The sequence below is a fragment of the Pseudophryne corroboree genome, chromosome 8, assembly GCF_028390025.1.
Source record: "Pseudophryne corroboree isolate aPseCor3 chromosome 8, aPseCor3.hap2, whole genome shotgun sequence".
NCBI classification, from domain to species: domain Eukaryota; kingdom Metazoa; phylum Chordata; class Amphibia; order Anura; family Myobatrachidae; genus Pseudophryne; species Pseudophryne corroboree.
In genome coordinates, this window is record NC_086451.1 from 385,623,864 (window position 1) to 385,649,755 (window position 25,892).

General features: G+C 45.4%; 1 protein-coding gene across 7 annotated transcripts in view; it reads right to left on the minus strand.

Moving 5' to 3' along the window:
• Nucleotides 1-1,249: 1,249 nt before the first annotated feature.
• Nucleotides 1,250-25,892, minus strand: part of SIPA1L3 (signal induced proliferation associated 1 like 3) — a 177,654-nt gene continuing 153,011 nt past the window's right edge. For 5 of the 7 annotated variants that reach the window (XM_063937664.1, XM_063937659.1, XM_063937662.1 and 2 more), the window contains 12 exons: nucleotides 24,383-24,628; nucleotides 16,122-16,268; nucleotides 14,897-14,997; nucleotides 13,523-13,629; nucleotides 13,071-13,435; nucleotides 8,749-8,940; nucleotides 7,254-7,419; nucleotides 4,170-4,359; nucleotides 3,721-3,864; nucleotides 3,418-3,538; nucleotides 3,152-3,233; nucleotides 1,250-2,656 (listed from right to left, as the gene is read on the minus strand). In XM_063937664.1, the coding sequence (XP_063793734.1) occupies nucleotides 2,507-2,656; nucleotides 3,152-3,233; nucleotides 3,418-3,538; nucleotides 3,721-3,864; nucleotides 4,170-4,359; nucleotides 7,254-7,419; nucleotides 8,749-8,940; nucleotides 13,071-13,435; nucleotides 13,523-13,629; nucleotides 14,897-14,997; nucleotides 16,122-16,268; nucleotides 24,383-24,628 (2,011 nt within the window). In that variant the 3' untranslated portion in view covers nucleotides 1,250-2,506. Of the gene's footprint in view, nucleotides 2,709-3,151; nucleotides 3,234-3,417; nucleotides 3,539-3,720; nucleotides 3,865-4,169; nucleotides 4,360-7,253; nucleotides 7,420-8,748; nucleotides 8,941-13,070; nucleotides 13,436-13,522; nucleotides 13,630-14,896; nucleotides 14,998-16,121; nucleotides 16,269-24,382; nucleotides 24,629-25,892 lie in introns of all 7 variants that reach the window. The other 2 variants (XM_063937663.1, XM_063937665.1) reach the window with 2 other exon arrangements.

Consider the following 25,892-nt stretch of genomic DNA (forward strand, 5'->3'; position numbering starts at 1 on the left):
TATGCTTCTGAAATCGTCATTCGAAGCCATCTTGCCAGCGTCTGTTTAGTAGCAGGTCATCCTCTCTTGTGAAATCCGTAGAGAACGAAGAGAGAATCTGTCTGATGGCACTGGTACGATCCACGTCGATCCTTAATGCCTGGACTACGTCCAGCAACGCATCTCCCGCAGAAAGTCCCGATACCTGAAAAGCCGGGACTACAATTTCTTCATTAAGGTGGAATTTAGATACCACCTTTGGAAGATACCCAGACCTAGTTCTGAGAACTGCTTTATCTGGATAAAAAAATCAGAAATGGGGACCGACATGACAGTACTCCTAAATCGGATACTCTTCTAGCTGATGCCATAGTCAGTAGAAAGAGTACTTTTGCTGTCAACCATTTAAGATACACCTTGTTAAGTGGTTCAAATGGGGCAACTTGAAGGGCTTTCAGGACTAAACATAAGTCCCACGGTACTGTAAGTGGAACAAAAGGAGGTTGAATGCGTAGCATTCCCTGGAAAAAAGTACGCACATCCTGTATATTGGCAATTTTCTTTTGTCCTCCCAAAACAGTACGGCTGTGTCCGTATTCCATCTACTACGTGGAACCGATGCCTTACATTCCCCCCGTGCTCCGGCCACAGCCTGGTAACGTCTGATGGACCTGCTAGTATATCAGACACAGACGCCCGCCGAAACAGCACTGTACTCGTGGGTAAGCACTGTTGCGACCCGGCGGAGAGTTGTTGGAACGACTCTTTCCAATATGCATATAAGACGCTGTTTAGAAAGATCACTCAAAAAAATCCGTAAGACTATAAAAATAAAATAAGAAAGCTTGGGGCTGCTAAGGAAACAGCAGCCCTCTGACCATGGTCCGGCTCCTGCCGCACCAAACAAAAAACTGATTTGCCTGAGCCAGTGGGCGGGATATATGGACGGGCCCGTTGCATCCTGGGAGGCCAGAAAGCTTTTGATCGTTTGGTGCCAATCCACGGTCGCTCCATCATACCCCATTGTTATCCTGTGGATAACCTGTAGACCCTGCTGGAGAAAGTCATCATTCATTCACAGTAATCACTGCATGCACTGAAACGGTCATCATTCGTTTATGGAAATTGATGCACAACACTGCAACTGTCATCAGTCATTTTTTGCTACATACATAATAATCCCTGGTTTTTAAGTAAAGCTGTAATTCCCGCCCCTATCTATCACTAAATTGTATAACCAATTAAAGAAGACACAAAAGACGACACCAAATAAACTGTAGAACAATTTATACAAATATAACAGTATACATCTGTCTCTGGCAGCCCTCATTTAAAAAATGAAAACCTTTAATAAGGTAAATAGACATCATGCGTTTCCACAACAGTATATTATGTTGTACAGTAAGCATGAAGAGTAGTCCAGCAGCAAACGTCATCCATTTTCTCAGGATGTGTAGACCGTAAGGTTCAAAATGGCTGTTTTCAGCCCTTCAGTTTTTCAAAATGGCTGCTTAAAAGTTCATGTGATTTATGATTGTAGAACAGTGGCTGGTGATGAAGAATTTGGGCCTGACATTGAATAACATACTGTTGATGTGTTGGGGAATAGGTCAATATTAACCGAACCACAATGTAAAAGTGCTCATTTTGGGTGAAAAGATAAATTGTATATATTAATCAACACTTAAAAATAGAATTTTTAATGCTTACCGCGATCTCACACCTAGAATTAAAAAAAAAAGTCAATGGCAAACACAAGCCCCAAACTTCAAGTATAAATAATCTCCTTTGCGCTGACATTACACAGAAAATGTACAAGATGTAGCAGATATTTTATGTAAACGCTTGCAGTTTGGTTCTGCAAATTTTTCAAGATATCTTTAGTAAATTAACATGATGCCGGCGTATGTCCGTTTTCCCATTAACAAAAGAAATGGCTTATTTACAGGTCTTATTAACAAAATATACACTGAAATCTCCTGTTTCCAGCAAGACTGACGTCATATTAAAATAAATTTGTATGAAACTTTAACATTACTTCAGGGTTCTCCACCCTAAGACCTTGCCCCTTATATAACTTTTCCTATACAATTTAAATATATATCTATATATATATAACACACGACGTTCCAGGAAGCTTGTAATAGATACTTTGCATTCGGCTTGCCTGTGAGTCTGTCCGTTTTGCATAATTCCTGATGGAGGTTTGTGCAGACAATGAGGGAAAAATAACACCCCACCCCCCATATCAAGTTTCCAATTTATACAAATCTACAAAGAAAGAAAATGTTTATGTACATGAAGAAATGAGTCGTCAATGCAGAAAAAAGGACTATGAAATCTGTCATCCATGGTAAAAAAACAAAACAAAAAAAACTGCAGCACTGTAGTATCACAGGACGATTTCAAGGGGGTGGGAGAACCCACATCTCTTGCAGTTCGGGGGAGGAAATCCCAAAATGTACCATTGTTGTGGGCTTCCCCAAACTTTTTATCGTTTAATCCCCTTCTTAAACTAACCGGGATCTTAATGATCCTTTTTCTCCACTGTAGTAGAAATGATCTCTGCGAATTTCTTCAGCTGCTCGCTGGCAGAGTGCGATTCCGCCTGAAGACGCTGGTTGTTATGCCTAAGGTTGGCCACCTCCGCCTGTAGTACCTCTTTGTCCAGCTTCTCCTGCAAGACACGTGTAGCTGTGAGTTGGTGTCATGGGATGAGGAGTGCGACCCTAAACCCCCAGATTACAAAAACTGTGTATTATGCATTACTCCGTGTGAACGGCATTCTATATAAATGGGAACAGGTTAGATAATGACCTGATCTATAGGCACAACGAGATTCTGTAGAGGTTAGAAGTAAAATAAAAAAAAAAATGGTTGCCAGGAGGCACTCCACAATAAATGGCCAGTGCTCACTGACAATTAGCGCCAAGCGCACATAAGACTTGTCATGAAATGACTTGAAATGGTGAGCACAACCCACCAATAAGAGTGCCAGATGCGCATATAACTCTGAATGGTCAGTGCTAATCACCAATTAGCGCACAGGGAACACACTGAATGGTCAATGCTATCCACCAATCAGGTGGTGAATTAATCATATGTTATTATTACAATCGTTTCTATGGAACAATAGAGCCCCCCCCTCTGCTCTGTGTGGATTCATATTTACCTTTTGTAGATCAGTGTGGAGTTGTTTCAGCATGACTTCCAGCTGCATAACTTTCCCAGGGAGGTCCGGAGGCACATCGTCACTGGGGAGAACGGGGATATAATATGGAATAAACAAAAAATCTTTTGGGAGGCTGCAAAATTCAGTACACCACAATGATGACTTTGTACACAAGCATTTCTGGTTTGTTGTGTTATGGCTGGGGCTGATATATCAGTTACTGCCAATTAATCATTACCACATCTATATCTACCGTGTCTCAATACCTTGATGTGGGGGTGCTGCGCGGCGTGTGCTGCCTCTCCAGGCTGTGGTGTGTGGTACCACTGCTCTGCACAGGACTCAAAGCCACTTCATTCAGAGAAAAGAGAGAGGACGCTCTCTGCACTGGAAGGGAAGGAAGAACACTATAAGACGAGGGGGTCTGCACATCTACTACGTCATCGGTCTTATTGCCTTTCCTTGTAAAAAAAAAAAAAAAATCACAAGTGCTTGGACCTCAACTGCCCCTGACTGTTTGTCACCTCGCACCTGTGGTTTACTATGCATAGCTTTGTGCCTAGATTTACCTTCGTATGCTTTGGCAGCACTGACGAGACTGGACCACTCCAGGCCAGACGCCGTATCCGGTAGTGGCATCATTCCCGGGTCTGTATGTCTGGAGTTTGAATCCTGGATCTCGGTAAGAGACAGCTCAGAAGCCGAGATAATGGCTGCAGAGGGGAAAGCAGTAACACTTATGAATACAACACATAAGCCATGGAAGAAATGCAGCACATGTGCTTGTTCCCTAAAGAGTATACCAGGATGGATGGATAATGTTGTGCTTTGTACCCAGACCGCACAGCCCCATTACAGAGGCTCTCTCTATGCTATAGGGATGTGCAGAGGAAGCAGGCACATGCACTACTTTCTATAGATCACTGGCACCTCCAGCCTGAACATGTATGGTAGGCAAGGCAAACAACCTAAAGTATATAAGCTACAGTTCGCTGCTATGCCACCTTCTGATTCTTACCGGATTTCTCTGGCATTCCAGCTGATAGCTGACGACGGGCAGGGAGGGTACTGGATGGGTAAGAGTTAGTAAAAAAACCATTGCTGCTTAGAGAGGAGTCCGTTCCTGGAGAGCAGGCAAATCCCGCGTCCCTGCGCCCGCTACACAGGCTCTCGTCTGACAACGTTCTGTGTATGGTCTTCTGAGGGGACTGAGGGAAACAGTTTGTAAGATCGTTAGAGAATGGGCAGGGGCAAGCTCATGACTGAGCAAGGCTGTATTGGAGCAGATGAGAAGTATTAGTATTCTAACCCTCTATATATTACTCAGAGTAAAAGCATAAGGAGGACAAAGTGATCATACCATGATAGTAATGCAAGTAGAACAGGCAAGAGTACCGGAGAACACAATTTTCCCTAAATAAAGGGGACTGCCCAATCAGACACCTGGGGCAGGATGCTGGCCGAACTCGGACATTTTTTTAAAGGGGCAATCATGTACAAGGCATGGTTTAGCCTTGAACATGATTGCCCCTTTTAAAAAAAAAAGTCAGAGTTCAGCCGGCATCCCGCATGGCCGCTGGACTCCGAGTTCATTACATCCGGCCCCAGGTGTCTATTACAAACTACACTGTACAAGAACAGTAGAAGAATATAAGCAGTACAGGTTGAGTATCCCATATCCAAATATTCCGAAATACGGAATTTTTTGAGTGAGAGTGCGATAGTGAAACCTTTGTTTTTTGATGCTCAATGTACACAAACTTTGTTTAATACACAAAGTTATTACAAATATTGTATTAAATGACCTTCAGGCTGTGTATATAAGGTGTATATGAAACATAAATGAATTGTGTGAATGTACACACACTTTGTTTAATGCACAAAATTATAAAAAATATTGGCTAAAATGACCTTCAGGCTGTGTGTATAAGGTCTATATGAAACATAAATGCATTTTGTGCTTAGACTTAGGTCCCACAGCCATGATATCTCATTATGGTATACAATTATGCAAAAATACGGAAAAATCCGATATCCAAAATACTTCTGGTCCCAAGCATTTTGGATAAGGGATACTCAACCTGTATTACATTTGGAGGACCATAGAAATCTGATTGAAGTCCTCTAGTATGGGGTGGATGGTATCTGCAGATCGTTCTACTGTAGCACCAAACGGAAAGGTCTTGTAGGTCTCCTACGTATACCAGTGACATGTTTCATCAATAGTATGACTGCCAAAGATGTAAAGAACGGAGTAAACTATTCCCCAGAATCCTTATTCACCACTTTTACGGATTATAAAATAAAATATTCTTGATCCTTGTGGTCATTGTGCAAATGGTAAATAAAATGTTCTACCATAATCCACTGTAGCTCAAATCAGAGGGCAAGGAACACACTACCCAACTCATGATGAAAAACAGATGGAAAACAAAAGACTCAACGCCCGCCACCCCCCTCCCCCCCACAAATGTTAACATTTTATTGCCCACTTGGACTATGATGGGTTAAGAAAGAGGAGCTTTCTTTAATACTGTGTAGCACTTGGACTGGCGACTGGCTGATTATTTCGGAAAGGCGACAGCTCTCTCGTTTCAACAGCACATCATTTGGTTAGCTATATATATATATATATATATATATATATATATATATATATATATACATACATACATATACACACACACATATATAATTATATATATATATATATATATACATACATACATATACATAAACACTACGTATACATACATACGCTGGGTTCCTGTGCTATATTCAGTACTAATTAATTACTAATTAAAACTGCAACATTTTTGCTGATAGAAAGGTTATTAGTAGATGAAATGAAATTAAGATTTATATTTTGCTTCTCTTCATATTTAGGACCGCGGCAAATAATACCATACAGGTCGTCCTTAAAACCACTGAGATGGCAGATCTCTGTTCTCTGGTCAGTAACTGGGCCAAGACCATCACATCCACAATAGGCCAACTGGCCCCAGGAATCCCCCCTGGTTTCAGCTTGAAGTTGAGAACAGATGAGTCCATTTAGTATGTAGTGCTCCACCACTTTAAAGTTTTAGGGGGAATATGGTGCTACACAGAAGACTAACTTGCTATATACTTTACATTAGAATAATACAGAAAAATTACTATAAGGGGTCTATGTACTAAGCCCTGGGTGAGATAAAAAGTGCACAGAGATACAGGGGTATATCCATGAAGCAGTGAAAAGAGTGGAGTAGTTGCCCATGGCAACCAATCAGCTGCTACGTAAAATTTTATAGAATGCACTTGATAAATGTAACTTCAAAGCTAATTGGTTGCCATGGGCAACTTCTCCACTCTTTGTACTGCTTCATGAATCTAACCCAAAGTACTAACCAACCAGATCCTGTCATTTTTTCAAACAGTCTGTAACATGGCAGGTAGGAGCCGATTGGTGGTACTTTATCTCTCTCCAATACTTCGTAAATAGACCCCTTAGTGGAATATGATAAGGAACCTGTGAAGAGCATCCTCATCTGAGTTACTGCTAGTGCTGTTCTAATTATAAATGGATGACATGTATATTTAGATAGCTGCAACAGACAGACACAATGAAGAAAGATATAGGTACAGAATCTAAAGCAGGCATGTCAAACTCATGGTCAGCCAGCTGTTGTGAAACTACAAGTCCCAGCATGCTTTACCAGCTAATCAGTGGAAGGTATGCTGGGACTTGTAGTTTCACAACAGTTGGACATGCCTGATCTAAAGGGTGTTTGGTATAAGTGCCACTTGACCGTGATGAAGGGAGAAAGTACTGCAGAGCATAAGATTGTTATTGGAGGGATATGGGAAGTCACAAGGAATAGATGGATAGAGAGGGTGGAATAGAAAGGCGGTTCTGCAAACGTGGAGGAGAAAGCAGTGATGGGCAGATTAGATTAGGTAGAGTGCTGTGAAGATGCAGGTAAAGATAAATGAGATGGGACACTAGGAAAGACAGAGGGGGGCAGTATAATGCAGAGAGCAGGCTTAGAAACAGCACAACAAAGGGCACAGCAGTAGAGTCAGGACCAGGAATGTACAGGGTTCAGCAGAGCAGATGTCTCACCATGCAGTCCTGCTCCTGCTCTGGCCCCAGATTGTCCATAATAATCAGTCTCTTCAGATCATCCTCAATAGTAGACTTGTAGTTCTTGCGAGGTGATCGCAAGTCTCTTAGAGAGGCCCGAAGCCTAGGCTGACCAAACACATTCTTAGTGTTCAGGTCTACTTGTCTGAAACAGAAAAGAACAACCAAAACAGTCACAGGGATGAGCTGGCAAACACATACACAACTCCAGGTGCACACAACACAGACACTTACAATACAATGGCATACATACATAAGCGTCCTGGCTCTTGCACACACACACAGCAGATGTTCATGTAATCCCCTCTCCCACATTTTGATGTTACTGCTGACCTACATAATTCAGACACACAGGGAAAACTCGGGACTCCAGTACTGTCCAAGCTAGTGATGACTAGAACTACTGTTCTAAGTATAATGAGCAATAACCACCATGGAACAGCAAAATCTATTAAGAAGTCAACCCTATGTGCTAATAATGTGACAGTGAGTGAGTCTGGGAGAAGGGAAGGCAGTCCTGTAGTTGGTGTAAGGATCCATCCTACTGTACACAGGAATAATATGATTGAGTGACAGTGAGTGAGTCTGGGAGAAGGGAAGGTTGTCCTGTAATTGGTGTAAGGATCCATCCTACATAGGAATAATGTGACAGGGAGTGAGAACATGGGAGAAGTGAAGGCAGTCTTGTAGTTGGTGTAAGAGTCAGTCCCATATAGGAGTAATGTGACCGAATGAGAACCTGGGTGTAGTGAAGGTAGTCCTGTAGTTACAGTACATTAATACTTAGGGGGGTATTCAATTAGCTGCTGTAATTTACCTCAGTTGATTGATTCGCCAGGGACTATTCAATTAGCGTCAATACCCAGCACTTATTGGGGATTATGCTTCAAGTGTCTCAAGCACCAGAAGCATAATTCCCAATAAGCAGCCCTCAGAGCCGGAGATAATACATGGGTATGGATACTTATCCCAGATCCCATGTGTTATTGCACGAAAATGGGACATTTCAATACCCAAAAATTAGCCTTTAATTGAATAGCCCAATAATGACCATTAGCCTGTTTTTTAAAATTTTCCGAGAGAAAAATTATCGCGGCTAGTTGAATATCGGCCTTAGTAGTTCATGGGGCTCACAATCTAGATTTCCCATCACATAGACACATACACTAGGGTTCCTTTTTTTGTCAGAAGTCTACTCTCCTACCATTATGTTTTTGGAGAGAATGTAATTATGTTGCTTCTAGGTGTATTATTTATGTGAACAACAAGCACATTTTGAATGAGAAAGAGGCTTTGCAAGGCCAGGGCTTACAGTACCTAGTTTGTTTGTTACAACAGAAGCCATATTGTATGAAGGCATATCTGTATTTAGAGAATCCATTGAACAATATTATTGGCCTACAGTACTTTCTCCCTGAAGGGACTAGCCTGTATCCCCATACACTGCAGTGGCATGGAAAGGGGCTACACTTACTTTTTGGGGTCAGTAAATGTGGTTGGTCTTTGCGGTGCTTCCTCTGGCCTTTTCCAGCCAACCGGGATCTTATTCCTCATGTTCTGACGAGACAAGAATGATTTGGGCACAGAGCTGGAGAGCTGGAAGGAGCTTGATTGTGACATCTGCTGGTTCCGGGAACCCTCTGGAGTTTGAAACATGCTGGACCTACTGAAACACACAACATATTCTGCATTTAATAGTTATGAATAAATGATCAATATGCAGCAGAGAGTATGATATCACCCAGCAGTGTACAGTACAGTGTGTGAGCTTCCCCACACTGCAAACTAAAGGGGTCTGATCTCCGTCCTAAACTGTGCTATACATGATATCTCCCAGCAGTGTACAGTGTACGGCAAGGGTGGGCAATAAGTGGCCCTCTAGCTGCACACATCCCAGCATTCCCTGCAACAGTTTTAGCATGGCCAAATAGTTCTACAGCAGCAGAAGGGCCACTAATTGTCCACCCGTTACAGGATGTAATCTTCCCCACACCGCACATTATAGAGGTCTGATCTCCCTCCCACACTATGCTATACCTGATCTCTCCCAGCATTTTACAGCACAGGGTGTAATCTCCTTCCCCACACTACATGGGTCTGATCTCCCTCCCACACTGTGCTATACATGATCTGACCCAGCAGTGTACTGTACAGGGTGTAATCTCCTTCCCCACACTACACACTATAAGTGTCTAATCTTCCTCCCACACTGTGCTATACATGATCTGACCCAGCAGTGTAGAGCACAAGGTGTAATCTCCTTACCATTCACTATTATAAGGGTCTGATCTCCCTCCCAAAATGTGCTATACATGATCTCTTGCAGCAGTGTACAGTACAGGGTATAATCTCCTTCCCACACACTATAGGGGTCTGCTCTCCCTCACACACTGTGCTATACATGATCTCTCCAGGTGTGGTATGGCTGGTCAAAGTAATCTATCAAGTGTGATAAATAGATCGGGCGCTTAATGGTGCTGTTGCTCAAACAGCTGCTGCTATAAGAATTGGGTTAATCACCCCCAATTTAAACACAACAAAGGAAAAGAACAATTAGCAGCGCTAATAGATGTATATAAACATAACAATATAATAGAAGGATTGGGTGCTGATATAAAATAATTTAATCAATTTTGATCATTAACACACTATAAACGGTTTATAGTGTGTTAATGATCAAAATTGATTAAATTATTTTATATCAGCACCCAATCCTTCTATTATATTGTTATGTTTATATACATCTATTAGCGCTGCTAATTGTTCTTTTCCTTTGTTGTGGTATGGCTGGTCACATGAATACCACCCGATCTCTCCCAGCAGTGTACAGTACAGGGTGTAATCTCCTTCCCACACATTATAGGGGTCTGATCTCCCTCCCACACCGAGCTATACATGATCTGACCCAGCAGTGTACAGTACAGGGTATAATCTCCTTCCCACACATTCTAGGGGTCTGATCTCCCTCCCACACTGTGCTATACATGATCTCTCACAGCAGTGTACAGTACAGGGTATAATCTCCTTCCCCACATTACACGCTATAGGGGTCTAATTCTCCATCCCACACTGTGCTATACATGATCTGACCCAGCAGTGTACAGTACAGGGTGTAATCTCCTTCCCACACACTCTAGGGGTCTGATCTCCCTCCCACACTGTGCTATACATGATCTCTCACAGCAGTGTACAGTACAGGGTATAATCTCCTTCCCCACATTACACGCTATAGGGGTCTAATTCTCCCTCCCACACTGTGCTATACATGATCTGACCCAGCAGTGTACAGTACAGGGTGTAATCTCCTTCCCCACACTACACACTATAGGGGTCTGATCTCCCTCCCACACTGTGCTATACATGATCTGACCCAGCAGTGTACAGTACAGGGTGTAATCTCCTTCCCCACATTACACACTATAGGGGTCTTATCTCCCTCCCACACTGTGCTATACATGATCTGACCCAGCAGTGTACAGTACAGGGTGTAATCTCCTTCCCACACACTATAGGGGTCTGATCTCCCTCCCACACTGTGCTATACATGTTCTGACCCAACAGTGTACAGTACAGGGTGTAATCTCCTTCCCCACACACTATAGGGGTCTGATCTCCCTCCCACACTGAGCTATACGTGATCTGACCCAGCAGTGTACAGTACAGGGTGTAATCTCTTTCCCACACACTATAGGGGTCTGATCTCCCTCCCACACTGAGCTATACGTGATCTGACCCAGCAGTGTACAGTACAGGGTGTAATCTCCTTCCCCACACTACACACTATAGGGGTCTGATCTCCCTCCCACACTGTGCTATACATGATCTGACCCAGCAGTGTACAGTACAGGGTGTAATCTCCTTCCCCACATTACACACTATAGGGGTCTTATCTCCCTCCCACACTGTGCTATACATGATCTGACCCAGCAGTGTACAGTACAGGGTGTAATCTCCTTCCCACACACTATAGGGGTCTGATCTCCCTCCCACACTGTGCTATACATGTTCTGACCCAACAGTGTACAGTACAGGGTGTAATCTCCTTCCCCACACACTATAGGGGTCTGATCTCCCTCCCACACTGAGCTATACGTGATCTGACCCAGCAGTGTACAGTACAGGGTGTAATCTCTTTCCCACACACTATAGGGGTCTGATCTCCCTCCCACACTGTGCTATACATGATCTGACCCAGCAGTGTACAGTACAGGGTGTAATCTCCTTCCCACACACTATAGGGGTCTGATCTCCCTCCCACACTGTGCTATACATGTTCTGACCCAACAGTGTACAGTACAGGGTGTAATCTCCTTCCCCACACACTATAGGGGTCTGATCTCCCTCCCACACTGAGCTATACGTGATCTGACCCAGCAGTGTACAGTACAGGGTGTAATCTCCTTCCCCACACTACACACTATAGGGGTCTGATCTCCCTCCCACACTGTGCTATACATGATCTGACCCAGCAGTGTACAGTACAGGGTGTAATCTCCTTCCCCACATTACACACTATAGGGGTCTGATCTCCCTCCCACACTGTGCTATACATGATCTGACCCAGCAGTGTACAGTACAGGGTGTAATCTCCTTCCCACACACTATAGGGGTCTGATCTCCCTCCCACACTGTGCTATACATGTTCTGACCCAACAGTGTACAGTACAGGGTGTAATCTCCTTCCCCACACACTATAGGGGTCTGATCTCCCTCCCACACTGAGCTATACGTGATCTGACCCAGCAGTGTACAGTACAGGGTGTAATCTCTTTCCCACACACTATAGGGGTCTGATCTCCCTCCCACACTGTGCTATACATGATCTGACCCAGCAGTGTACAGTACAGGGTGTAATCTCCTTCATTACACACTATAGGGGTCTGATCTCCCTCCCACACTGTGCTATACATGATCTGACCCAGCAGTGTACAGTACAGGGTGTAATCTCCTTCCCACACACTATAGGGGTCTGATCTCCCTCCCACACTGTGCTATACATGTTCTGACCCAACAGTGTACAGTACAGGGTGTAATCTCCTTCCCCACATTAGACACTATAGGGGTCTGATCTCCCTCCCACACTGTGCTATACATGATCTGACCCAGCAGTGTACAGTACAGGGTGTAATCTCCTTCCCCACATTACACACTATAGGGGTCTGATCTCCCTCCCACACTGTGCTATACATGATCTGACCCAGCAGTGTACAGTACAGGGTGTAATCTCCTTCCCACACACTATAGGGGTCTGATCTCCCTCCCACACTGTGCTATACATGTTCTGACCCAACAGTGTACAGTACAGGGTGTAATCTCCTTCCCCACACACTATAGGGGTCTAATTCTCCATCCCACACTGAGCTATACATGATCTGACCCAGCAGTGTACAGTACAGGGTGTAATCTCTTTCCCACACACTATAGGGGTCTGATCTCCCTCCCACTCTGCTATACATGATCTGACCCAGCAGTGTACAGTACAGGGTGTACTCTCCTTCTCCACACTATAGGGGTCTGATCTCCCTCCCACACTGTGCTATACATGATCTGACAGTCTCTATCCTCACAGTATATTACAGGATCTGTTCCTCCCCACCCTACACTGTACTATGTAGGATCTGATTACCTCCAATGCTGAACAATGCAGTTACTAGGTCTAATCTTATTTTAGCTAGTTAGAGTTCTGTACAGCCTGCTGAAGCACTGGACACAATGCTAAACTATGCAATGCATTCACAAACATCAGCCTAAGGGCAGCTAAAAACAGGATCTCATATACACATATCTCTGCCATACCTGGACTCATTATAGGCTTCTCCTGAGCTGTTACCCGGTGGGTACATTTTGGGTCTGTAGCCTTTGCCAGAGGACATCTGATCTTTCCTCTTGTCCCGTGAGCCGTCATGCATTCCAGGGTAGGTGGAGCACGCCACTGGTTTCTGGATTTTCTCCCGGCGAGGAGTCGGTCGGGTTGTTTTAGAGCGCTGGAAATTGGACAGGGAAGTGTCAATGCCACTGTCATTTGACGTGCCCTTAGTTAGGGGTTCCAGGTCTATCTCTGGCTGCTCCTGGGGTTCAAACCATCGCTCATCGCTCTGGTTGCTGGAGGCGGTACTAGACAAGGTGTTACTGCTAGAATGACTGGAGTACTGCACCTCTCCCTGCAAAGTGTGAAGAGTAAACACACCAATGAGTAACGGACACTATGCATACAAGTGTGAACAGCTAACATGTACTGGACGGCTCACCCGTGAGTGCCGGTGAGGAGAACTCTTGCCAGTCAGCTCCTGTCTGTTTGGTCTCTTGTTCACACTGACTCCCGCCCGGGACTGTGATGGTATGTGCCACAGAGGCTCTGGAAAGGCAAATACTGTCGTCACACCTACGTAGCTGCATTAGCAACAGTGAATAATTAGAAGCTGTATGTTAATTAAAGAGGTTGATGTTGGGGGGTGGGAGCTGTATCTGAGTTATACGGAGGATCTACACAGCCAGCAGCTCTCAGATTCACTTTCTCTTGCACTTTCTTCTTCACTTTATTAGCAGCGGAGGTTAAAGGCATGACTAAGGCAAAATTAATCAGTCATTGAATTACCCTCTCACACTCACAGCAGCAGGATTTCTCAATTGTAACCACAAGGCCCTAGTAAAGCACATCTGCTACCATCATGCCTGATGTCAAACTGTTATAACAGATTCCTAACGTGTATAGGTCGACAGGATGAGAACGTCGACATGCCACTGGTAGACACTAATTTATTGCGTATTTTAGGCCACATCTTGTATATTCCATGTTATGTGACCACCATCAGCACAAACGTGTACCCTTGCAGGTGCAAAAAAACAACAACCATTCACCACAATCTTATCACTCTCCAACTCCCAGACCCCCCCTCCCCCACTCAGACTGTTCCTTGTATCTGGGACTGTAAAAACCTCAACATATTCCAATCATGTGCTTTATTACGCTATTCCCAAATGGTACGTATTAAGTTAAGCAGTCACACTGTCCATAGAGAGCTCGTCACCTGACCCACAGAAAATGAGGCACATGATTCATACACATTCCATGAACTAGGAATGCTTCTATTTTCACTTAATGGATTCCCGTGCCACTTCCTGTTTCGGTTACTCTGCACATGCACATAACAAGACTTATCTGTTCAGGAGAAAGGCATTTTGCTAATGTGTTTGTTGTCTCGGTCACATGCAGAAGCAATAACGCCTATTCCCTTTTTTTGCATCAATTGTAACATGCAAAGGGCTCAGGGCCCAGTGACGTTATTAAAACAAGGACAATACTTGATTTGTACGGAGGTGACCTTTTCTGTGCTCTAACTTAATTACAGACATCCTCAGAGATCACTCATTAGGAGGAATTCATCGTGACATATAAGAAAATGAAATGATTAGTTACACAGATTCCTGCACTACAATCACATGCCTAAAGACACAAACTGTTTTATTGTCCCTCATATATGTATCACTAGATGGCGCTGTATGTACAACATTCTGCAATAAGCTGGTAAGTGCTCAGCAGATCTCCAGGACAGAGAGAGAGCGATATAACTTTACACATCACTGTTGAGATGTTAGCTATGTATCTCTTGCCGTTATCTCACCAGGTTTATGCCTGTCTGAGGTAATCATCTCCTGACTGGACATCCCATCTTGTATGCAGTAAGGTTCTATCTGTAGGACAGATCGCTGCGGAGTACCAAACCTGCAACACACATGAAACTAATTATTGTTCTATTTGCCTGTAATAACCATCCTGCCGACAAATCCTCACAATCAATGGGAAAAAGCTACACAGAATAAACAATTCTTAAAGCTTTGTAGCCATCAATGTATACTACAGATAAGCAATAGCATTAAAACTCTATATACAGGTATTATATACTTTTCTTTAAAATGTACATATATTATACAGTGTTATGTCAGTGGGACTGTCAGTAATGGAATTGATGGCATTCAGGCGTGTGTGATTTGCAGTCTTTTTTTTTTTTTTTAATGCGTCTTAGTCTCATCAAGATGTGACTAGGATGCACCAGGATACTGCGCCAATTAATTTGATAGAGGACACTTGTATATTGTGTTTGACGGAGTCTGTATACAGAGCACAACAGAACTTATATTGAATATAAGCTGCAGCTGCTACACTTTAGCACTTTGTATACAGACTCAGAGGGCGGTATTCAAATGATATATCACGCCCAATCTCCTTTCTAAAATGATCCCCATTATTGCGCATTTCGCGCCCATAGTAATCAGGTTTAGCTGCGTAAAGGATTGGGCGCCCTTGCTACCCCAGGTTAGCGAGCTGAAATGATTATACCAAGCCCATCAGCAGAAACAGAACGGGTGTGGAAGGGGATGAAAAGAATTGAATACCGCCCTTAGACTCAGTCGCACACAGATATACAAGTGTCATATCAAATTGCGACTAAAGCTGTATACACACTAGATGACATGTCGCCCAATCCCGCGGATCAGAGTGACTTATCCAGTACAACGTCTAGTGTGTACCCATGCTACGCGTGCTCTTGCAGGCCGCTAGCAACATCCACCGTCGGCCCTCAAATAAGAATGTCGCTAGCATTCTATGGGCATGTTATAAGGCATATCTTCTAATCACAGGATACAGGTCAGCGCTCTTACGGTCACAAATACAAAGTGGGACATACAGATCCAGCTAGTAACTTAGGACAGTGACATTCGTCTTATGAACCTGCATCTGCAGAAGCTGGGCAGATTTCTCCACAGAGCAGTCATTAATTACATCACATGACAGATTGAGGTCACAAGACAAAACATGACATCTGTGCACCATCGCTCAGATCTCACCTGTCCGCAGACGGCTTGTATCGGCTATATCCTGTGCCAGTGGAGCTTGGTGTAGAGAAGCTTCCTGAAGGGTGTCTATAAGGCTGTACTTTGTCCAAGGCTGTCGGGGATGTGGCGACATACGGCGTCTCAGGATAGCTTACTGGCCTGTATACATAGAAATTCTTTGTATGAGAAGGTATAACTCTCTCAGAGCCCTTTGGGCATCTCCTCCCATGTCACACCTTTCTCAGCTGTCTCCCCGGCACACGCTGTGCCAGTTTTTCAGGATTAAGGCAGCCCTGATAATTACCATTTCCTATTACATGGTTCTGTGAGCCGAAGCAAACTTCACATTTTCAGCAAGGGTACACAGATAGGGACTCAATCATGACATCTATTATGCTAATGACACGGACATATTCCCCTGTACTCCCCATCAGTCTCTGGGCAGGGTGCTGGTGATCACCAGAACATCTAGCCAAGACCTCTGGTGATCACCAGGACCCCGCTAAATATGAAAAGTGGGATGTAAGGTATGGATGCTCAACCAAAGTACTACTAAAGGGAAGGGTTTAACAAAACTACTTCAGAGGGGAACCATTTTATAGAGTAAGTGCCATATTGGAGAAAAGCTATACAGTACAGTACATGGGCAAACACAGCTGGATGCCCACTCTAATTGGCGCGTTTGGTCACTTTGGCAACACCTATTGCTAACAGGCAGTGCCGGAGCTGGGCTCTGTACCGCCCCGCCTCCTGAACACGTGACATCATGATGTGATGTAGAGGATTTGGGGAAGCAGATGCAACTCAACAGGCTGCAGGGTAGCTTTGCAGCAGCGCTACTGTCTGCAGGGTACTACACTCTGCAAGCCAAATGCAGGTGCCGGGGGGCAGCACCAGTGCTGTCCCCAGACCCCTGCGATCTGGGCGACAGCACTGCCTACACACTCCTAACTACAGCTCTGCTAACAGGTGCATGACATTGCTAGAATGGATCATACTGAAAAAATAATAATTTACTTACCGATAATTCTATTTCTCGTAGTCCGTAGTGGATGCTGGGGACTCCGTCAGGACCATGGGGAATAGCGGCTCCGCAGGAGACAGGGCACAAAATTAAAAGTTTGACCACTAGGTGGTGTGCACTGGCTCCTCCCCCTATGACCCTCCTCCAAGCCTCAGTTAGGATACTGTGCCCGGACGAGCGTACACAATAAGGAAGGATTTTGAATCCCGGGTAAGACTCATACCAGCCACACCAATCACACTGTACAACTTGAGATCTGAACCCAGTTAACAGCATGATAACAGAGGAGCCTCTGAAAAGATGGCTTCCAACAATAATAACCCGATTTTTGTAACAATAACTATGTACAAGTATTGCAGACAATCCGCACTTGGGATGGGCGCCCAGCATCCACTACGGACTACGAGAAATGGAATTATCGGTAAGTAAATTCTTATTTTCTCTGACGTCCTAGTGGATGCTGGGGACTCCGTCAGGACCATGGGGATTATACCAAAGCTCCCAAACGGGCGGGAGAGTGCGGATGACTCTGCAGCACCGAATGAGAGAACTCCAGGTCCTCCTTAGCCAGGGTATCAAATTTGTAGAAATTTACAAACGTGTTCTCCCCTGACCACTTAGCTGCTCGGCAGCGTTGTAATGCCGAGACCCCTCGGGCAGCCGCCCAAGGTGAGCCCACCTTCCTTGTGGAATGGGCATTTACAGATTTTGGCTGTGGCAGGCCTGCCACAGAATGCGCAAGTTGAATTGTGCTACAAATCCAACGAGCAATCGTCTGCTTAGACACAGGAACACCCAGCTTGTTGGGTGCATACAGTATAAACAGCGAGTCAGCCTTTCTGACTCCAGCCGTCCTTTAAATATATATATATATTTTTAAGGCTCTGACAACGTCGAACAACTTGGAGTCCTCCAAGTCGCTAGAAGCCGCAGGCACCACAATAGGTTGGTTCAGGTGAAACGCTGATACCACCTTAGGGAGAAACTGAGGACGCGTCCGCAGTTCTGCCCTGTCCCAATGGAAAATCAGATATGGGCTTTTGTACGATAAAGCCGCCAATTCTTACACTCTCCTGGCCGAAGCCAGGGCCAGTAGCATGGTCAGTTTCCATGTAAGATATTTCAAATCCACCGATTTGAGTGGCTCAAACCAATGGGATTTGAGAAATCCCAAAACTACATTGAGATCCCACGGTGCCACTGGGAGGCACAACCGGGCTGTATATGTAGTACTGCTTTGACAAAAGCTTGGACTTCAGGAACTGAAGCCAATTCTTTCTGGAAGAAAATCGACAGGGCCGAAATTTGAACCTTAATGGACCCCAATTTGAGGCCCATAGACAATCCTGTTTGCAGGAAATGTAGGAATCGACCCAGTTGAAATTCCTCCGTCGGAGCCCTCTCCTTCAGGATCCGGCGTTCAACCGCCATGCCGTCAAACGCAGCCGCGGTAAGTCTAGAGGTAGAGTGCACGGATCCTCCGTGCGCATCTCTTGAAGTTCCGGGTACCAAGTCCTTCTTGGCCAATCCGGAGCCACGAGTATCGTTCTTACTCCCCTTCGCCTTATAATTCTCAGTACCTTGGGTATGAGAGGCAGAGGGGGGAACACATACATTGACTGGTACACCCATGGTGTTACCAATGCGTCCCCAGCTATTGCCTGAGGGTCTCTTGACCCGGCGCAATACCTGTCCAGTTTTTTGTTGAGGCGGGACGCCATCATGTCCACCTTTGGTTTTTCCCAACGGTTCACAATCATGTGGAAGACTTCTGGGTGAAGTCCCCACTCTCCCGGGTGGTGATCGTGTCTGCTGAGGAAGTCTGCTTCCCAGTTGTCCACTCCCGGAATGAACACTGCTGACAGTGCTATCACATGATTTTCTGCCCAGCGAAAAATCCTTGCAGCTTCTGCCATTGCCCTCCTGCTTCTTGTGTCGCCCTGTCTGTTTACGTGGGCGACTGCCGTGGTGTTGTCCTACTGGATCAACACCGGCTGACCCTGAAGCAGAGGTCTTGCCAGGCTTAGAGCATTGTAAATTGCCCTTAGCTCCAGTATATTTATGTGAAGTGAAGTCTCCAGGCTTGACCACACTCCCTGGAAATTTCTTCCCTGTGTGACTGCTCCCCAGCCTCTCAGGCTGGCATTCGTGGTCACCAGGACCCAGTCCTGAATGCCGAATCTGCGGCCCTCCAAAAAGGTGAGCACCCTGCAACCACCACAGAAGAGACCCCCTTGTCCTTGGAGACGGGGCTATCCGCTGATGCATCTGAAGATGCGATCCGGACGATTTGTCCAGCAGATCCCACTGAAAGGTTCTTGCGTGGAATCTGCCGAATGGAATCGCTTCGTAAGAAGCCATCATTTACCCAGGACTCTTGTGCATTGATGCACTGACACTTTTCTTGGTTTTAGGAGGTTCCTGACTAGCTCGGATAACTCCCTGGCTTTCTCCTCCGGGAGAAAAACCTTTTTCTGAACTGTGTCCAGAATCATCCCTAGGAACAGCAGACGTGTTGTCGGGATCAGCTGGGATTTTGGAATATTTAGAATCCACCCGTGCTGTTGTAGCACTACTTGGTATAGTGCTACTGCGACCTCTAACTGTTCTCTGGATCTTGCCCTTATCAGGAGAACGTTCAAGTAAGGGATAATTAATACGCCTTTTCTTTGAAGTAGAATCATCATTTCAGCCTTTACCTTGGTAAAGACCCGGGGTGCCGTGGACAATCCAAACGGCAACGTCTGAAACTGATAGTGACAGTTTTGTACCACGAACCTGAGGTACCCTTGGTGTGAAGGGCAAATTGGGACATGGAGGTAAGCATCCTTGATGTCCCAGGACACCATAAAGTCCCCGTCTTCCAGATTCACTATCACTGCTCTGAGTGATTTCATCTTGAACTTGAACCTTTGTATGTAAGTGTTCAAAAGATTTCAGACTTAGAATAGGTCTCACCGAGCCGTCCGGCTTCGGTACCACAAACAGCGTGGAATAATACCCCTTTCCTTGTTGTAGTAGGGGTACCTTGACTATTACTTGCTGGGAATACAGCTTGTGAATAGCTTCCAACACCGTCTCCCTGTCGGAGGGAGATGTTGGTAAAGCAGACTTCAGGAATCTGCGAGGAAGAGACGTCTCGAATTCCAATCTGTACCCCTGTGATACTACCTGCAGGATCCAGGGGTCGACTTGCGAGTGAGCCCACTGCGCGCTGAAATTCTTGAGACGACCCCCCCACCGGACCTGAGTCCGCTTGTAGGGCCCCAGCGACATGCTGAGGACTTTCCAGAAGCGGGGGAAGGCTTCTGCTCCTGGGAAGGAGCTGCTTGCTGCAGTCTCTTACCCTTTCCTTTGCCTCGGGCAGATATGAATGGCCTTTTGCCCGCTTGTTCTTATGAGAACGAAAGGACTGAGGCTGAAAAGACGGTGTCTATTTCTGTTGGGAGGTGACCTGAGGTAAAAAAGGTGGATTTTCCGGCTGTTGCCGTGGCCACCAAGTCCGATAGACCGACCCCAAATAATTCCTCCCCTTTATACGGCAAACTTCCATATGCCGTTTGGAATCCGCATCACCTGACCACTGTCGCGTCCATAAACTTCTTCTGGCAGAAATGGACAGCGCACTTACCCTTGATGCCAGAGTGCCAATATCCCTCTGTGCATCTCGCATATAAAGAAAATGCATCCTTTAAATGCTCTATAGTCAATAAAATATTGTCGCTATTCAGGGTATCAATATTTCCAGTCAGAGATTCCGACCAAACCCCCCCAGCACTGCACATCCATGCTGGGGCGAATGCTGGTCGCAGTATAACATCAGTATGTGTGTATATACTTTTTAGAGTATTTTCCAGCCTCCTATCAGCTGGATCTTTGAGGGCGGCCGTATCAGGAGACGGTAACGCCACTTGTCTTTATAAGCGTGTGAGCGCCTTATCTACCCTAGGGGGTGTTTCCCAGCGCGCCCTAACCTCTGGCGGGAAAGGGTATAATGCCAATAACTTCTTTGAAATTAGCAACTTCCTATCGGGGGTAACCCACGCTTCATCACACACTTCAATCAATTTATCTGATTCAGGAAAAACTACAGGTAGTTTTTTTTCACACCCCACATAATACCCATTTTTGTGGTACTTGTAGTATCAGAAATATGTAACGCCTCCTTCATTGCCGTGATTATGTAACGTGTGGCCCTACTGGAAAATACGTTTGTTTCTTCACCGTCGACACTGGAGTCAGTGTCCGTGTCTGTGTCTATGTCGACCGACTGAGGTAATGGGCGTTTTAAAGCCCCTGACGGTGTTTGAGACGCCTGGACAGGTACTAATTGGTTTGCCGGCCGTCTCATATCGTCAACCGACCTTGTAGCGTGTTGACACTATCGCGTAATTCCATAAATAAAGCCATCCATTCCGGTGTCGACTCCCTAGGGGGTGACATCCCATTACAGGCAATTGCTCCGCCTCCACTAACATCGTCCTCATACCTGTCGACACACACGTACCGACACACAGCACACACACAGGGAATGCTCTGATAGAGGACAGGACCCCACTAGCCCTTTGGGGAGACAGAGGGAGAGTTTGCCAGCACACACCAAGGCGCTATAATTATACAGGGACAACCTTATAGTAAGTGTTTTCCCTTATAGCAGCTTAATATATATTAATATCGCCAAAATATGCCCCCCCTCTCTGTTTTAACCCTGTTTCTGTAGTGCAGTGCAGGGGAGAGCCTGGGAGCCTTCCCACCAGCGGATCTGTGTGGGAAAAATGGCGCTGTGTGCTGAGGAGATAGGCCCCGCCCCCTTCACGGCGGGCTCTTCTCCCGTTTTTTTCTGTAATCCTGGCGGGGGTTAAATACATCCATATAGCCCAGGGGCTATATGTAATGTATTTTTAGCCAGTAAAGGTAATTACATTGCTGCCCAGGGCGCCCCCCCCCAGCGCCCTGCACCCTCAGTGACCGCGGTGTGAAGTGTGCTGAGAGCAATGGCGCACAGCTGCAGTGCTGTGCGCTACCTTAAGAAGACTGGGACGTCTTCAGCCGCCGATTTCTGGACCTCTTCTCTCTTCAGCATCTGTAAGGGGGCCGGCGGCGCGGCTCCGGTGACCCATCCAGGCTGTACCTGTGATCGTCCCTCTGTAGCTAGTGTCCAGTAGCCTAAGAAGCCAATCCATCCTGCACGCAGGTGAGTTCGCTTCTTCTCCCCTTAGTCCCGCGTTGCAGTGAGCCTGTTGCCAGCAGGACTCACTGAAAATAAAAAACCTAACAAACTTTTATTCTAAGCAGCTCTTTAGGAGAGCCACCTAGATTGCACCCTTCTCGGCCGGGCACAAAAACCTAACTGAGGCTTGGAGGAGGGTCATAGGGGGAGGAGCCAGTGCACACCACCTAGTGGTCAAACTTTTAATTTTGTGCCCTGTCTCCTGCGGAGCCGCTATTCCCCATGGTCCTGACGGAGTCCCCAGCATCCACTTAGGACGTCAGAGAAACACAGTGACTTTCAACATGGCACTGTCTAATGTCTACCCTGCTAGAGCTGTCACTGGAGACTATAAGTGCTATTATTGTGAAGTGGAAACATCTAAGATCAACAACAGATCAATCGTGAAGCTGTAGGCCACACACAACTACTGTGTTCTGAAGCGTGTAGTGCTAAAAAATCACCTGCCCTCGGTTACAACACTCACTGCCGAGTTCCAAACTTCACTGGACGCAACATCAACACAAGAACTCATCAGGAACTTCACAGATGGGGTTTCCAAGGCTGAGCAGCCATAGATCACCATGCCCAATGCCATATACGTTGCATAGGTATTGTTAAGCACAAAGCCATTGCAACCAGGGGCAGTGGAAGAGGAAGTCTGGGTTTGGCGGATACTAGGAGCGCGTCCTGGCCAACGGTAAAGTTCGGTGGAGAAGGGATAATGGTACAGGGCTGTTTTTATGGTTAGGCCTGGGCCTTTTAGAATCATCTAAATGAAACAGCGTACAATGGTATTCTGGAGAATTGTGTGGTGCGGACAATCAGATCGCGGTATCCAGTGACGTCCATACGTCACTTCTGGAGAATGTGATGGACGTCACTGGATACCGCAATCTGGCCGACACCGTTTCTATGGTGACCGGAAAGGGGGAGATCAGCGCGAATGGGAGGCACAGCTGTGTCTCATTGCTCATAGGCATTATGATTGGCTATGCTAGGTAGTGTCTATACGTCATAGCAGGATTTTGGGGGACCACTTTTTGTTCTAAATGTATGCAATGTATTTGTGATTACATTTGACTTTACTACACATACAGTACTTTCTCTCCTCACATGTTAACCCATGACAAACGGAGGGGCATTGAATGAAGACGGACCATTACATCTAACCAAGGGATGTATTGCAGATATCATTTTATGCATATATTTGATGGTTGTTCGCATGATGTGGATATAGTTGAGGCGCCCAGTGGAGCAACTTCCAAATTTTTCTTTCTTGTTCTATAAGATTTAAATATTGCCAAGGCACACTCAAATATAATGATGATGCATGGTGCATTTGCGTGTCCTAGGATGTCATGTCGCAGCTTCTCCATAGGTCACGACTGAGCCACATCTGAGAAGGCCAAAAGAGCCCAACACTGCCAAGGCCCGAAATCAGAACTGGCTCTGCAGCCGCTAAACCCATCAGTATTGATTGTTCCAGGGGCTCAGCAGCTGCAGCACACTGACGGGCCTGGCTCTGCTTCTATGGCGGCACGCCTAGAGACTGCTCAGGGCACACTAGTGTGCCACGGCACAGCGGTTGAAAAACACTGGTGTAGCAGCTTTTACCTACTCCACATTAATGCCCATGGTGTATAATGAGATGTATACATCATTTGGGCCATGTAGTGTACAACTCATGCCACAGCTAGGTTCATGGTTTCAATTTCATCCAGGGACACATCTGTGTGGAGTTACAAACAGCCATCAGGTTATGAGATGGATGTGAAGAACATAATTAACATATAACATATGTGCAGATAATAAAGGATGCTGACAAGAATGGAACAGATACAGTTAAGATTATTTTGCTTGAAAAAACAAACCAAAAAAATCCCACTTACATCAAACACTTTTCTTAGCTCACAAAAATAAATTGATGAATCAATAAATAAAATAAATGTTCTATTTAAGTGAAGCCTCATGGTCCATCGCAGCACAAGACCAGATGTATACCTCTCCAAAAATGTTGCAATAAGGGAGTTCACTCACCTCTTGCTGTTGTGCAGCGGCTGAGGCTCTCGGACAGGCACCACTTGAACCTGCTTGGGTGGCCGGCTGAGCGACTGTGCGTAGTTAGACGTGACTCCTTTCTGAGGAGGGTTGGCTCCATGTTGAGTGGTGGAGCTGGTCCAGTGCCAGGCTGCGTTGCTGCGGAAGGGAGGTCGGGAAGCAGAGGAGGCCATCTCAGAGTCCTTGTGGTCCATAGAACAAAGTTCATAAGACTCGGACCATCCCCTATAGAGACAGCATAAAGAATGTTCTGTGTGTGTGTGTCTCCCACATGTACAGGCAGAATGTGAGCACAGCCCCCACGGCTGATCTGTAACGTTACAAGAACAGTCTGCAGCTATCTGTGTGTTACAACTTGTCCGGCAAGGGTTTAAACGGGAGTGGTTTACTAGCGAGCTCTGCAATAATGTCACTCTGCCTGACAACAGTGAAAGTCTCACAAAGCGGTATACCGTTCCATGTTACTGCCATTCGTCACCACACACAGAGTGGTAAGGGCACAAATATATACGCTACATAAAATGTAAATATACGTAGGTTCAGAAACAGTGTGAGAAAACACAAATCCCTGGCACCGTATGTGCACTTTAACATGAGCTATATAAAATCATGCATCGCTGTGCCACATTAATCTTACAAACTCAATGGCAACAAATGAGAAGCAGAACTGTATGTGTGCAGAGATCACCGAGAGCAGGGAGTGTATGTGCAAACACAACACAAAGAATTCTACATCACGTACTGCATTTATATTGATCTATGATACTTAACCTTACTCAAAAGACCCCAACTCTAACTCAGTGCCACCCATAGTAACTAGCACACAGTCCCTCTACCTTCACCACACTCGGCTTAGCACAATATCATGGGAACATCTATCCGCAGTCTAGTTTCTCCAGGGACTCCTCTATACAGCACACTACCAATCACCATGTATAGGAATCCCAGCATACAGGTTCTAGCATCTTGTTTCCATCCAGTTCATCACAATAGCTCACAATTTATCAAATACTCCGTTCCTTACTATAGATCCCTCTGTTTATTACAGTTCCACTTTGCATATCTAGTATTCTACTCCTACTACGGTTCCCTCAATTTATTACAATGCTACTCAGCATAATTAATACTCTGTTACCTATTAAAGATCATTCTGCTATTGTAGTATCACTCAATATATTTGTACTCCACTCGTTACTACAGATCCCTTGGTTTAGTACAGTAACATTCAGCATATTTAGTACTCGGCTCCCTACTATAGATTCCTCCGTTTATTACAGTACCACTCAGCATATTTAGCATTCCGCTCCCTACTATGGATCCCTCAGTTTATTACAGTACCACTCAGCTCCCTACTATGGATCCATCCGTTTATTACAGTACCACTCAGCGCCCTGCTATGGATCCCCCCGTTTATTACAGTACCACTCAGCATATTTAGCATTCCGCTCCCTACTATGGATCCCTCAGTTTAATACTATACCATCCAGTT